Source organism: Diadema antillarum, unplaced genomic scaffold (assembly GCF_040938485.1).
Source record: "Diadema antillarum isolate AM-2024a unplaced genomic scaffold, OU_Dant_1.0 scf00000197, whole genome shotgun sequence".
Taxonomy (NCBI): domain Eukaryota; kingdom Metazoa; phylum Echinodermata; class Echinoidea; order Diadematoida; family Diadematidae; genus Diadema; species Diadema antillarum.
The window spans coordinates 2748890-2765275 of NW_027271086.1; the positions used below are offsets into that span (position 1 = coordinate 2748890).

The 16386-nt window shown below is 39.3% G+C and overlaps 1 protein-coding gene across 1 annotated transcript in view; it reads right to left on the bottom strand.

Moving 5' to 3' along the window:
- The window catches only part of LOC139723693 (sushi, von Willebrand factor type A, EGF and pentraxin domain-containing protein 1-like), a 73416-nt gene that overhangs the window by 38596 nt on the left and 18434 nt on the right, over window positions 1–16386 (bottom strand). The window contains 6 exon segments of the mRNA XM_071634916.1: window positions 536–733; window positions 2423–2602; window positions 4259–4432; window positions 5677–5841; window positions 6134–6310; window positions 8572–8827. Coding sequence (XP_071491017.1) covers window positions 536–733; window positions 2423–2602; window positions 4259–4432; window positions 5677–5841; window positions 6134–6310; window positions 8572–8827 — 1150 coding nt within the window.

Sequence of the window (16386 nt, forward strand, 5' to 3'; positions counted from 1 at the left end):
CAGTAGCATTATCATCATTATCATCATCATCATCATCATCATCATCACTTTCACCACCAACATCATTGGTTGATATCTCTTTTCCCCATAATGGGCATTTCCTTTCAAGGGCTTTGTCACGATTCCTCAGACTTGCTCTAGCTACCTGGGTGAAACCAAATATTCCAATATCCCCTAACAGTTTCTGCTTTTTAAGGTCTTGCAGCGTCTACCTCATGGTCTTGACTCAGACACTCATTAACTTTATCAACGCCCCTATATAAATGCAAGCTTTAAATGATAATGGAATTTAGCTCTTGTCTAAACATTGTCTTGCCATCAAGACAGGGAAACTTGATGTATATCCATTATAATCTGCATCAGACTGCCTGATGTAAAGATATACACTCGAGAACGGAGTTTCTTTCACGGCATAACAGAAAAGAGTGACAACACTAGTGTCCTTTTGATTCAGCTCATTATGCATCCACCACTTGGCAGCAAACAGTATCATCCGGGTGCATCAAGCATTACACAGATGGCCACTACATCTCACCCTCACAGACAGCTGAGGGGTCGTACTGGTTGCTCCAGCTGCCATTGGCGAGGCACTCCTTCTTCCTGGGACCCCTGCGCTGGAAGCCGGGGTTGCAGCGAATCCTGCACACACTGCCGTAGTCCTGACGAGTCCGACTGCATCGCGACGGGAAAAGACTGCCGAATGGAATTGCTGACAGCATTGGACACTGAATAGCTGAAATTAAGAACATGAAAGGTACGTGTATATCAGGCAGTTGTTATTTCTGTGATTTTGATTTAAATTGCGGTCATCTTCTTTCATCATTTTCAAGCAAAACAACCACATAAGAACGACAACACATGTTCACATGGACATTCATCTCTCCAAGATATTATCAACACACTGAAATAAAGATAGTACAAAATATTCAATTGCAAATAGGAGAAAATATATATGAAAAAACCATAAAACACTGAGCATAACTTGGCTGATAGTCTCAGCAAAGTATCAGGAAAAATGTTGACAAAATTTGTATGAATATTCATATCTATAAACATACACAAGTATGTCTCTGGAAAAGAAATAATGGACAGAGTATGGAAGAGAACACTTTCTTTATGTTATAGATATGAATATTCATACAGATTTTGTCTACATTTTTACTATATGATTAACAATGAAAATGATGTAGCAGAATGTAATGAATGCAATGTCAGAATACAGTAAATCAATTTGTACAGAGAACCCTCCCCCTAAGATAAAAGAAATAACGGACAAAGTGTGGAAAAGAACACTTTCTTCTAATTATTTCATATGTCCTTCACAGTGACACAATCCATCAAATATTAAATTCTTTTTTTTTCATAAAGCACTGAAAAAAAAATGATGTAAAATTAAATGGTAACCAAAGAATGTAAGCATGTTCTAAATGGAAAACTCACCATCGTCATGGATTTATCTGGTAATATTGTATGCAATGCGTGAAATCACAACATCCACTTTTATATGTGACCCGCTACAACAAAATGGTCCTAAAGTCGCGCACGGTCAAAGCTGTGAAAATTGAGTTTGAAGTCAGAGCATTAAAATTGGTCAAAACTTACGATTATCTGAATTTGACATATTATTAGAGTCTGACATGTCTTCCATCATCTGTCGAAATTTTGAAGCAAAATGATGAAAGGAAAGACCAAAAAATAGCGTTTTTCTGGGCCATGTTTTTTTGGCGTTTCAACGAAGCAGAAACTGGTTGGAACATTTGGAATGAGCGCCACACATAGGCTCCGCCCCTAACAACGACCAGAGTGATCTCATTGGTCAGTTTGCTGCTTGCCGCTAACCGAAGCGTGAAGCTCGCACACTGCCCAGTCGACTGGTGCGTGCTGGCGGGGTGCGCTATGCCCAGCCGCTTCTCCTGCCATCCTGGTCACTGATTGGTCGGTGAGGAGACCGCCGACGCTGTGTTTGAATGAGCATTTCGGGGGTTGCTAGGGCTTACCTTCTATTGTTCGGAGGTGAAAACTGACTTGCGTGTCCTTTGATCGTGATTGCGTGGCAAGGAGAACTTTTAGGGCGCTTTTCTCGAAACAGTGATTTTCCAAACGTATCGACATGCTCTCTTTTAAACATCGATATCTCCGCAGCCGATTATTTGTATATGATGTGTTATATACCAATTTAAAGCAGAAAGATTAGGGATTTGTGTCATGCAATTTTCAAATAATCGACCTCGACCGACTTTAGGATCATTTTGTTGTAGCGGGTCACATATTTGCATTTGCCTATCTGTTACACTTCTTTATCAGATATGGGCTAAAGAAGAGAAACAGCTGAGTGAACTGAAAAACAGCTCAAATGTCTTCAGTTGCCATATATATTCCTCTGGCCACACAAATGACTGACTATCACAACATCCATACTTACGCCGACAGGTAACTGGAAGTCCATCCCACTGGGCTATGGGCAGGCATCGTCGCGAGGGAGACCCAACAAGTTTGAAGCCAGAATCACAGCCAGATGTGCAAACCGTCCCGAATGCAAAGTTGTCACTGGTGCACTGCATCGAACCATTCATGGGTGCCACAAACTCTTCACATTTCTTCACTGTTGCAGATAAAAAAAGGGAAGAAAATGGGAAGTTTATTTCATTTCATTTATTCATTTTTAATAAAAAATGTACATCTACAAAACATATCATGCTACAAAGAAATAGATACAGTATACCTGTATATACATATATCCTAACTGTCAAATACAGTATGATCACACAATAAATATGGTGCAAAGCAAAGACGCATGATATTTACTAAATAATGAAAGTGGATTCGCTTAATGAATTTACTTAATAAAGGAAAGAATGCATTAACTGAGTGCCAAGACTCGGATATGATCAGTATTGTTGGACAAGTGTGTCCAGTACTATCTGTCTTTAAAATCCCTAACGATGAATACACTCTTTTTTTTTTAATTAGTGAAGATTGGGCAATGGGAAACCATGCATGAAATTTAACTTCAAGCTTCCTTTTTCCTTTGGCAATGTACAAAAATATCCTGCCTTCCAAGTACGCTGGAGCTGCAGATTTACTTTCAAACAATTGACAAGGGATTATCATTGGGAACATTTTGCTACATCACTGCTGAAACATTGCAACCCATTTATCACATAATGCATAGTTTTTAACTGCAATGTGTAAATTTTCATTTCTCTGTGCGTCTTCAAAATCCACAGTGAACACTGCATACATATAGAGTACTGTATACGCTATAATTTTCGCGTACATAAATTTTCGCGAATTGCCGCTGTCACACATTTTCGCGAGTGGTTAAATTCGCGATTGGGGGACCAAAGAAAATATGAAGTGGCAAAGAAAGTGTGAATTTTCAACTTACTAGCAAATAAGAATGATACTAGTTATACACTGCATGAAAAAAACTTACCAAACTCTGCGAACTAGTAAGTTAGAATTCAACATTTTTGAAGTGGTTAATTCCATCGCGCTAGATTTCTGACGAGTGGTCCCCTTGCGATAATGAATTGGCTCTCTACAGTACTCGTAAGTATAGACGTGGACGTGCTGTATGTACAAAACTGTACGTAAACAAGCTTAGCCAGTATGGTCTGTTCAGTAAGCCGCGACATGGTATACTATACTAGTACTGAAATGTTTGTATCATCAAGGCAAGGGATTCATTTTGGAAGGTAATATTTTCGCGTGTTGTTAATTTCACGAATAGCTCCCGACTCGCGAAATTCGCGAAAATAAAACCCCCGCGAAATATATAGCGTATACAGTATCCTAATATACCTTACTAATCAACAAATGAAACTGGAGAGGAAGGAAGATATCATATAAAGAGAGAAAAAAAAATCAACTAGTAGCTGAGTGTGACGTCAGGCAAACCTTGAGAGGGAAAGATATATATATTCACAGAGAAATATATATTACAAGACATGACTGTCTACAGAAGCCAACTAAAATGAACAAAAAAAAAAAACCAAGAAGAAAGAGAGTGATGACTGAAAATCATGTCTTTGAAATAATAAAGCAAATTGAGATGGCCAGAAGAAGAAATACATGTATGGGAGAAGTTGAGTGTCTGTTTATTCTGATGACTGTGAAGTAAATGTAGTCAACTGAGAGACAGACAGATGAAAACAGAGAAACAGAGAGAGACAGAGAGACAGAGAAAGAAAGAGAGGGAGGGAGAGAGCAAAAAACCAAGAGAAAGGGGTGGAGAGATGGAGGGTTATAACCGTACCTCGGCACCGAAATTCTTCCCCTGACCAGGACCCGTTCGCAAAGCAAAGTCGTATACTGCTGCCCGTGAGCTCATAACCCCTGTGACACCGCACAGCACACGCCCCGTGGAACACGTTGCTGCACTCCACAAACTCCCCATTCTCTGGACGGGTTAGCACTGGACACTGGATTACTGGAAATGGTTAAAAAAAATAAATAAATAAAAATTCATCTTCTAATCATATGTAAGAAAGGTATTTTTACATAAAGTTTACTCACTTTTGATAACTACCCAATGATTTTGCCATGTTTTATAAATTGATATCAGGGCATTCAACATTATGTTTTATGAAAGCTGTTTGTTGTTGTAGTTTATGTTTAGGTATATCTTATGTAAAGCGCTTAGAGAATTTTATTGATAAGCGCTATATAAATACTGAGTTATTATCATATTGTTGCAACTGATTGACAAATTGCATTATATTGACGTAAATATGCACCAAATAAGTCCATTGTTAATTCAGTGCTTATTTACATTGATGTAGGGCAATTTGTCAATCAGTTGCATTAAAAACAATTCAAGGCAAGAATTTCATTTAATTTAAAGCTGTTACTTGTCAAGAGAAGTTGTCAATCAGTTGCATTAAAAACAACTCAAGGCAAGAATTTCATTTAATTTAAAGCTGTTACTTGTCAAGAGAAGTTGATGAGTGGTGCCGGCTGTATCAAAGCCTGTTTACAAATTATGTATCCCTTTTCACATTGTGTTCTTGCCCCTGAAACTAGTGTATTGATTATTCTTTGCCAGCAAGTTGTAGCTTATTTTCTTTGTGAATAGAATCTGTTCTACAAAAAACAGACACACACTTTGTAATCACAAGTGAACAAGTGAATAGGAATAATTTCCTCCATTGATACCATGCAGTTCCAGCACATGAGATAGAGAAAAAAATCTCCATTTATCTACATTAGATGTGGACATACAATACCTCAGACTTGCAAAATACTGTAAAAGTGGATATTTTTGCACACTGATTTTTCACGCTCAGCTGGGCAAGAAGAGTTTCGTGTGTTTTTAATTCCGCGGAATCAAGATATCAACTAACTGGAACATATGGCAGGCAAAAATATTCACATGCTTTTATTTTCGAGCTAGTTTCTGGTTGCGCGAAATGTGCACAAATTTCCACTTTTACGGTACAAGTAGGTAAAGGTAGAACATTTAATGCAGGTTTGTGTGTCATAAAACACCACCGTCCACAGGTACATAGGACCTACTATATTTGTCTGACTTTTATCATAACCAAGTTTCAAGGGGAATCTAACCAAAATAGCGCTAATGCGTTTAAGACAGGCAAAGAGAAAATGACACTCTGTGGGTACACTATACAAAGGAATTAGTCTGAAACTGGAGACTGTACAACTCCACCCACTGACCTTGGCACCTTGAGGTTGCGATGTCCCAACGGTAACCCTCCTTGCAGATGCACATGAAAGACGAGGTGCTGTTGGTGGGGCTCACTTGGTTGGGGTCGGGGCACGGAAGGCAGGTGCTAATACCGCCGGGCAGGGCCTGGTGTTTGTAGGACCCAACCGGACAAGCTTAAAGGAGAAACACATCGATTGCCACTGAAGTCAATCACTAGCAAGATTGCCCTCCTTCGCAACGCTCTGAATTTACATTTGTAGTTAATGTTCAGAAGTTTTGTGGCTAAAGTTTTCCACTTCCTCCTCAAAGAGATTGTTAATTATCAGCATTTCATGACAGGTAATAAGACAATTTAAACACAATTCCAAAAGTAAAGAACAAAAATTCACGAGGGAAGGAGAAGAGGAAGAAATGAGAGGAATTAGAAGAGAAATGCACACACAAATGAAACAAATCTGAGCTTACGTCTACAACTCCCACGGAGACCGCTGCCGTAAAAGCCTGCCGGGCACACGCAATCGTACGACCCGGTGTGAGTCCCGCACCGGCATGTTGCCGCAGGGTCGCAGCAGTAGGCCCCGCCGAGGCAACGCGAGGCGCACTTTTCCGGCGATTCCTCGATGAACTCACCGACCCGTAAGTCTGGGGGAAAGAGAGAGACACGAGAACGTGCAGGAATTCGAGTGTCTCAGAAAATGTTTCTTCTTCAATGATCGAATGACATTTAATGGGCGGGATTATTATGACAAGTTTTCCAATGACTGCTGCACGCCTCAGAGGAATTTCAGGCCCCTCCTGCGGCGGCATATCGGAGCGATTACTAGGTACGTCGGCGTCGCACGTCGGGTCGGTGGTGGTCCCTCGCACGTCATCTATCTTCGAGATTCGCACATCCGCGCAGAAGCGGCCGGCATGTGTACGTACAGGGGCCTGTTTCACATAGAATCTGCGTCGATCTTGAAATTTCAGATTGACTAAATGTTATGGCATGCCACTGGTTTCCCTGTTCAATTTTACTAGCCTTTCACCATCCACTTCAAACTGTAATTAATATTTACAGAGTAATTCCTTTGTTATTCATTTTATGTTATATCATCAATGCCTACAGGAAAAAAGTCTCCCAAATTTTCATTTTCATTAGAAACTTGAGCAACGTTGAAGACACACACAGCATACCATAATCTTTAGTCAAATCTCGACTTGGCTTCTTTATTATAATTTGTGAAACGGCCCCCTGCAGTGGTAATCCAATGTACGCTTGCACCATCCCTATCCCTACCCGGTTTTAATCAAAGATCCTATACGTGTAGGATCTTTGGTTTTTAACCACGAAGCATGATGGATAAACTCAAGGTCGTTATTTGTAAGGACAGGCCCAGGCAGAAAGCTAGGTGGAGATTTTGCGATCTCTTTAGACGTGATGGGTATCGTTGTCACAATTTACCACCACCCCCACCCGAACCCTTTCCGTCAAGTTCATCATAATTTATACACTCTTGATAGTGAGAGTTGGCTCAATAGTGATGATACTGCGGGCAATTTATGAAGGAAAGGGGCACTGGGAAGATTGGCATGAGTCTTAAAATTTTAGCCACGGGCCACTTCGCGGCACCCCTTGGAATTTAGCCTCGGTAGGATTATCTTCCCAATTATAGAGCTATTATTTTAGTATTCTCAATGAGTGATGAACAAAGTTTGAATTGAATTGAATTGAAAACAAAAGAAACGATAGATCTAAAACGTTGACTTCGAATGTCAAAAGTGATATGAGCGTGCGTCTCGTTTGATGATACAGCACCATCACCTGAGGGTAAAGTTTTGTTGGACGTAAAGTTACGTCTCTTTGGTATCGATCAAATCTCTCGATGGAGACTCGGTGGAAGCTTTATGTTGTATTTGCGTCTCGTTTTCATCGGAGAGAAATCGTGCCTTATCTGCCGTATCTATAATAACATTCGCGGCCTACCTGTCTGCTTGTCTGCTTGCCTGCCCATCTTTCTGTCTGATTTTATCTCCCTCTATCTTTATCTTATACCTCTATCTATGTCTATATCTATCTTTATCTCTATCTATCTAACTATCTATCTATCTATGTATCTATCTATCAATCTATCCATCTTTCTATCTATCTATCTATTTTTATCTATCTATATCTATTATATCTATATATCCACACATTCTACCATTCTGTCAGCCTCTCTGATATTAATATTGTTTAAACCATGTTAACTGTCTTTCTATATCTAGTGCATCCCCTCATTGCGTATCTGTTCAGCACGTAGGCGCATCACAAGATTAGATCAATACAACTCCTCAAATGGTCGATAAAGGCATCAATTTTGCCTAACCTCAATTCTGCTTTTGACAGGTCATAAAATGACCGGTCATTTAGCACTGGCGTCGCGATGGTGACCGGGAAATATATCATATAATTTATTAAACTCACGAAAATGGTTTTAAAACGCTTATGGTAACTGGAATTCTTTCGACGGCAAGGATCGATTTCATCATCTTATAAAAAAAAATAACATACATATACAGACACTGTATTTTTTTCTACACTCGGTTGTACCTTAAAAGATTAATAACATAATAATGGTTGTGATCGGCTATCGCCTCGGGCGTATATACTGTTCCAAAGGGACCATGAGTGGATGGATGAGTGTAAATGCCCTTACTGTTGCCTTCATAATTATTTTGTACAATAATTAAAGACCTGGGGGTGTTTCTTATAGTCAGTGCTGACAAGTTGTCAGTCTCTGACAATAACCATAGTAACAGTCAGTGACCAGAGCCTCTCAGCCAATCAAAACCAAGGATTTTACTGAAATTGTCAGAGACTGACAACTTGTCAGTGCTGACTAAAGCATGATGACCCCCCCCCCCCCCCCCCCCCCCAGTACCTTCATGGAGTGCGCGCCTGGCGAGCGCCTCGAACTCCGCGAAGCTGTCCAGGATGTAGCAGTGTTCGTCTTTCCTCGCCGACGCCATCTGGAGGAGCTCGGGAATGTAGCCGTCCCGAATCCCGAAGGTGAAGACCTCCACACCATCGTCCTTCAGCAACTCGGCCACGGGGACTGGGTTGGGTCCGTTGGACAACCCGTCCGTCAGGAGGAACACGGATTTGGTCGAGTTGGGGCGAGCCGCTTCCAGCACTTTCTGACAGAAGTGGGATAGAAAGCTCATGAGACACTTTGTAATACAGTTTTCGTCATGATCTCATGTTGTCATGGAAGTTTTTTTTTTTTTTTTTTTTTTTTTGTAATCAAAACCATCCCCTCCGAAACCACAACTGTGATGTTAAACTAATTATTTACGACAGAAGGTATGTCAAGTATTATCTCGTTTGGAATATAAAGGGAGATTAGCCTAGAAAGAAATGGTAAAATTTCACAAGTGTTACGGTATAAATTTTATCAAAATCGCAAAGAAATTAAGGAAGTTTTGGTATTGTGAAATTTCGCAAATTCAGTGCACTCCAGTTATAACGAACACAGTAATAACGAAATCCCGGTTACAATGAAGTATATAGAAATTCAGGCCGCAACATAATTCGCTCTATGTATTTCTATTGTTTATTTGTTCGGTTATAACGAAACTTCGATATAACAAAATTAATAGCAGTTCTTGAACAGTCGATGTGAATATGCAAAATAAAATAGTGAGTTGATGATGTCATTACCTCACAATTTTCCATGTAGTTTGCACATAATCTTTGCATTTCTTACATATTTTTTTTTTTGAGGGGGAGGGGGTTCAAATGCAAAATTATGTCCCCGTCTCAACTCCTATAATATTGACTGACAATAATGACTTGAAGCTATTTAACCAGAAATTTATGTTTTACACTTTTATAGCACAATAATTTATTATTCAAGGATTGCTCCTTGAGCAGAGCAACTCAGTGGGGCTCAATCAGTCCTGCTAGGCCTACTTGCAGCAAATCCGGCAAAATAATATGCAAGGGCTTATATAGAGGCGGAGGTATTTGACAGTTCATCGTACGACTAGCATCTTATGAACCTACGAGTTTCAGTACATGTGTTTATCTAGTACTGCTGTCCACCCCGAGGTTCAATCGCAGGCTAGAAGTGCCTGTTTATACTAATTAAGTAAGCGTTTTGATTTGCAGATCGAGCAATGTGAGCTTTCAATGTATCACACTAATGCAAAATCAAATTTAAGTTGACATTCTAATTTTATTTCATTGTCGATAAGAACATACATTCCACGTTCTTTGCCTGATAACAGTTAATAATTCCAGTTCATAAACAAAACAACGCAAAATGGAAAGAGTATTCAATAATGGAACTTTATAATAATTATACATCCTCATGAAAATGAAAATACTTTGCCATTGAAAGTTACAAGGGATTAATGATCACGAAGATCCAATATCATGGCCAGGAATCCAGTCGCCCTAATGTGCACCGCGATGGGTCCCGAATGAAACCATGGACTTCGCAGCTCTATCTGCCTGCTATTATCTTCCAGCTATCGAAATATCTTCCCAATCAACAAGTGAAAGACACGTTCTGATTCATTCCTGCTACGGACAAAAGAACAGATAATGAATAGCGAACGAGACGATAACACAGACACAATGTAATTGTAAACACAATCCATGTACAGATAGATGCACTTGCCGACGCAGATACAGGTATATTAATAAAATGATTATAATGTCCAATGTATTAGACTGTGCTTTCGAAATTCTGTAGTTCTCTTCAATTTTCCTGGACGCCTCAAGCGAAATCAAAGGGCAGAGATGAACAAAATAAATCACACAAAGCCTTAATCAAGATGTTAGAATATGCTGGAGTGAGGAACGCAGCAAAGACAGTGAAACCTAACAAACAGAAAGTAAAGGTGAAAAAAATCTTATTAGATTTGAGTGATACTTATGATATTTGATTTCCTGGTTTCTGTATCATGATTGCTATGTACACAAAATACACATTTTCACTGGATAACATCACATTCAGTCCATGCAAAGACGGTAAGTATACGAACGAAGGGACACATTAAGCATGATCACAGACAGGTGGCTGACTTGCACGAGATAAGAGGAGGAGGAGGAAGGAAGGAAATGAAAAAGAAAAGGGCGCGTGCTGCTTCCGCTAAGTAAGAGGAATGTATATATTCTTCTTACTTATAGGATGAAGGGAAATTAGTGATTTGGAAATCTCAAGATCACTATCTTAATAAGCTTGCGTCTCTCTGATCATGCTGATATAATATCCAAATATATATATTTTTTCATTTATGAAAAGCGTTACAGCCAACATACCGCGATTTGGCAAACAACGATTTTTGTCACGAAGGACCTGTTCTCTGAAACTGACATTTTAACGACGTCATAAAAATCTCGCTCCATCCGCTTCATCCGCTTCATTTCAAAAATGTCGCAACGGTTGCAATGGGTCCTCTTGACATTTGGACACATTAAAGTAGCGTGTGTTCTTTGGATGCTGAATGCAGTTTTCCAGGAATCCTCATCACGAATACCCTTTATTTAAAGGGGATAGCGAGTAACCGATCAGTGGGAATCAGTGGGAATGCTGAGGGATGATTGTTCCAATCCTTGTGGGATTCATTTAAGAGTACATTATATATCTACTGTTGTGTGAAAATTATTTGCTTCAGAACGGTCTCATATACAAGTAATGTGCAGATTAATGCCCCGTCACTGACCAGGGACGCTTACCTGGAAACATTAAACTGCACATTACTTGAATATGAGACCATTCTGAAGCAAATAATTTTCACACAACAAGAGTTATATAACGTACTCTTAAATGAATCCCACAAGGATTGGAACAATCATCCCTCAGCATTCCCACTGATTCCCACTGATCAGTTACTAGCCATCCCCTTTAAGACATGATCATCATGTGTAGCTAGGGACGTTTGTCATTTTGTGCAAATGAGATACGATCACCATGAATCAGGGGGTCATGTCCGATCTTTATTGCCAATTTGATGGCAGTTCAAAGGTTAACTGATGAGATAAAGCTATGGAAGTGCAATCTCCAACTATAGTGCTGCCATATGCAAGTTCACCCATTTTCGCCAAGTCAAAATTCCCTATAATTCAAAATAATGTGCACAGTAGCTGAATTATTTTTTTCCCGAATGCCAAGCACCTTTTGAAGAAAACAAACCGCAATGTTGTGAGGGGAAAGGGGGATATACGCCCCCAAAACAGGACACCGTGAAAAATCTTATATAGGAACAGAAACAACGTTGAAACTACAGGTAAATACAGAAAAAGCACATCCCATTTGAGAAACAACAAAAACAGCAACAACTAATCAGATTCCATAATTACAGCTCATAAAGAAGGAGGGGAAAAAAGTTTTGTCACATCTTCGTGTTGGGTACGAATAACAGTCGCAGAATATACTATCACATCAGATGCCAGTATTATGACATCTACAGTAAGTAATAATCGAAAAATGTGAATTTCTTCGCTACCAATCCAGATAAAGACAAAGTTTTTTTTTTTTCTGCAATGATGTCGAAATACAATTTTTTGTTCTCTTCTCTCAGTATAGACTAAACTGACTCCCCTCAAAAAACCACCCAAAAACAAACAAACAAACAAACAAACAAAAAACCAAAAACAAACAAACAAACAAACAAACAAAGCAAACCAAGAGCACGTACGCTTTGTAAAGTTTTTCTCGAAGGCTTGACCCTGAAAGGAATTTGTACAGAGCCATCCTCCTTTCATCAGCAATTTTAGGCTCTCTAAGGTAAGACAAGCCAATGTGCCTGTAGGCCTATATCATAACCAACCATGTAATCCCATTTGACTGCATGAGTCTATTATGATTATAATTATTACGAAGAATCACTCACAGGTGTGAGACCTTTAGAAGGCGGAACTAAGGATAATCCCTTTGCAATTGCTTTGATTGCGTAAACTGTGTTCACCGGCATTTGACACGAAAGGGGGATTGATCATACCTTAAATCACTATTACTTTCATTTTCTGTAAACATCTTCATTATTTACACTCCTGCTGGAAGTAAATACAGAAATAAATGAATTAAAGGAATGAGTGAATGAATGAAGGAAAATCTCGTCATTTTTCGCTTTGCCTTGTTATAATGCAAGTAGTAATAGCGCGTTCTTCCGAATTATACGACATGAGATCAGCGAAAATGGACATGATGTGATTTATGTGTATAATGTGTAAATAATATGTAGAATAGGTAGCGAGATAGAGAGAGAAAGAGACAGACAGACAGACAAACAGACAGACAGATAGATACGGAGACAGAGAAGGAGAAAAATATAAGATATACAGACAGATCTCTAAAAACAATATTATTCAGTCGTTTCGGGGTCCCGTGACAGAAAAACTTATCAATGGCCTTCACTTTTAGAGAAGAGGAAAACATACCCCTTTTCAACTCTATACTTTCGACGCTCTATTATCATAATAAGAGGTTCAATGACTTTCATATTGATCATTGTAATTCACCTCATTAAGAACCGCAAATTTCACCCACTATCTATCATTTCTACTTGAATTCAATGATAACTTTTCTCATCGTCGGGGTTAATTTCCCCTGCGTTATCTCAGAGTGATATATAATCCAAAACTGGCATCACTGATGGCACCATCATTCCAATGTGCATGGAAATGGTCGCACTGGATATACAGACTGAATATACACAGACAGGGGAAGTGGAGCGATCAGTCGGAAGTGCACGTCAGGTGCCACAGTTATACACTCCGGATTGTGACATATATCAAGAATATAGTATAGGCGATATATCTGCGGCTGTCTACATTACATCGTGAGCACGCCTGACACCTCTTAATGGTACGAAATGACCGTAGTTGTATGCGTAAGGCCATGAAATCACTCGGCTAGCCATGCCAGAGTCTGCATTCATGTATTTTCGTTTTAAGTTCAAGTGAACTTTTCTGGAAAGACGAACAAACAAGTTTTTTTTTCTCCTTTGTCTCATAATTGTCTCGAATGATAGCTACCGTATATAAAATTACTACTCGTCATTATAGAGCAGAACCCTGTTTTTCAACAATGGACATCATTTTGCGTACACGTTTACCCTGACATAATGTCACAATAATTATGGTCGTAATGATGTCCGCCGTATAGAGTTTACCCCCCCCCCCCCAAAAAAAAAAAAAAAAAAGGAAAGGAAATTGCTCGAGCACAACCAGGGGCCGACATCAAGGCATCTAACTTTTTCAATTCACGTTTGGTGCTGGTATTTCTTGCACACTCAAATCGAAGGACCTGGTATTCATTCACTTCAGTCTGTTCAGATCTGTAGGTGAAACTGTTCCAGGATTGGAAATGTTTTTTAATGATTTTGTTTCTCTCTTCTTCTTCTTCTTCTTCACGACGGTCCACAGATTCAAAAGGAACACAAATTTTACAATATGGATAATGTATACGCATGACTTGGAATACACTTCCTGATCTAATACGTTAGTGAAATTTGCAAAAGGTCGCAAGGTCGTAAGGTAGAGATAGCAATCACTCGCACATCGGTTTGTATATTGTCCTTGAAAAAACACACACCATCAAAACGTCTCTTTCGATGTCATAGTCAACTTTTTCTTACGTCGTCTTTAGTTCCAAGTCATACTCTTGTTGTTTCTCTGCTCTGTTTTGTAGGTCTGACGACTATACGTTTGTATTTGGGGCATAGTATAACATCTAACGCAGCTATGAAGTTTTCTGAAGCTATATGAAGTTGTGAGGCAAAATGCTCGAAATAATGTGGAGATTTCAAAGAAAGAGAAGAGGCGGGCAAATCATAAATCAAAAGTGATAAGATTGTTTTTATATAACATAACATAAAGTTACTGCATATATACTGCTGGAATCGATGACAGCACTCACAAACATTCTGACTCTTTTCTCATTTCTATATATAGAGTTTCGTGAAAGAATGAGGATATGAACATTTTGGAGAATAACGTCGTGACCTCGTAAAGCCGTCGAGACGGCAGATGTATCGATGAATAATCATCATATCATCAGTACCCGTTACGTAATCCGCTTCTTGCGGTTTCTAGGGGTTGCAGCTCTCGCGCTCGCAAAGCATTGTGGGTGTCTCGGGGAGGCAGGGGTGCGATACAGTTTCGAAGCGGAGCAACCTATAAAGGTGTTAAAACAGACCGTTTCTGTAACTTCTTTCAATTTATAGATGTTTCTTTTCACAACCCTATAACAAGGAAGTATTAAGTTTCACAGGCAGGAATTCCCTCAGTTGTTGCTAGGTAGGTATAGGGCAAGCCTCCGGCAAGCTTGTTAAGGGCAAATTTTGTGAACAAACCATGCATGAAATATGAATACAATACAGAAACGGTCTAGTTTATTGCAACATAATATACAAAGACAAGCACACATAATTCATATGTGCATATACATTATAATTCTGGGGCGACGCTGCTCATGTAAATTGCATATAATATTTCCGTGTTTTTCCGAGCATGCTTTTTTCGATTATATATCATGATGCATTTTCTCTCAAGGTATTTCCTTTCGCCCTCGTTTGATTAAGTTAAGATTAACATTGGGTGAAGCTCCACTTTAAGATTTCAAATACGGTGCACTGAAATTCACGGATGTCTTAAAGCAGGGAGGTGTAAGAAAAGGAGAGACAACTCCCTCGTAATTCATGCAAACACATGTTTGGGTTCAAAGCGTTACAATGGGATGTCTATATAGCATTCCACTATACGCTTTGAAATCATGCTCTGCACCGATAGTTGCAAGGCGAAGTTCGGAGACGAAAAACGCATTTCACCTTTCGTTGAATTACAAGCTTTATTTCCCCGTAAAATTTTAAATCGAATACTCGAATTGATTGAGAGTATTTAGGATAGAATTCAATATTATAAACATTTATTTCTAGTTTCTTCGTAACGCGCAAATCGAAATGAAATGAAAATCAAGCCCTCTTAAAAACTTAATATTTTTCCTACAAAAGAATTTTAAAAAAATCATAAAATGACTTTCTCTTTACAATTCAAAAGCTTGGATAATCAAAAACAAAAGTACAATTTGGACACGTCATGGTAAGTTCTACTCAAATACTTCCGGAAGCCTAATGAGAATTCGAATTAGTTAACTCTGGAACTCTGATATACAATTAACATATCAAAATGGATAACGCAACACGTCGCATTGAACATAAAAAGTCCAATCCTTCCCTCCACTGAAATGAATTGAGTTGAAACAATGGAAGGAAACTGGCAAATTTATGCTTCAGCAAAGTGGAAAAAGCAGAAATTGGATGAATCCTGTATCTATGCTGACTTTTATTTCCTCCGCGATTCCTTGTGTGATCCTTTTTTCCTCTGAATGTCTGTCTGTCTGTCTGTATCTACTTCTTTATCTCTCTCTCTCTCTCTCTCTCTCTCTCTCTCTCTTCTGTTGATTGATCGACATTGACAAAGTGCATGGAATTCCCGCCTCCAAACATCCAATCACCGCCATAGCTCATCACAACTTCCGAAATTCGCTCCACAAATCGGAATTTTACGAGCCGCCCACAAACTGCGGATCCCATTCGTTTCCATGGCGACCGACACATTTTGCAGCACCGGCCCTTGCTGCAGCACTCATGAGACCGGGCTTCCGAGCGGAAAAGCGGGGAGGACTGCGGGAGGAAATGACAGAGGTCCCGCTTTTAATTTCAGCTGTCCTTACCTGCCATCGAGA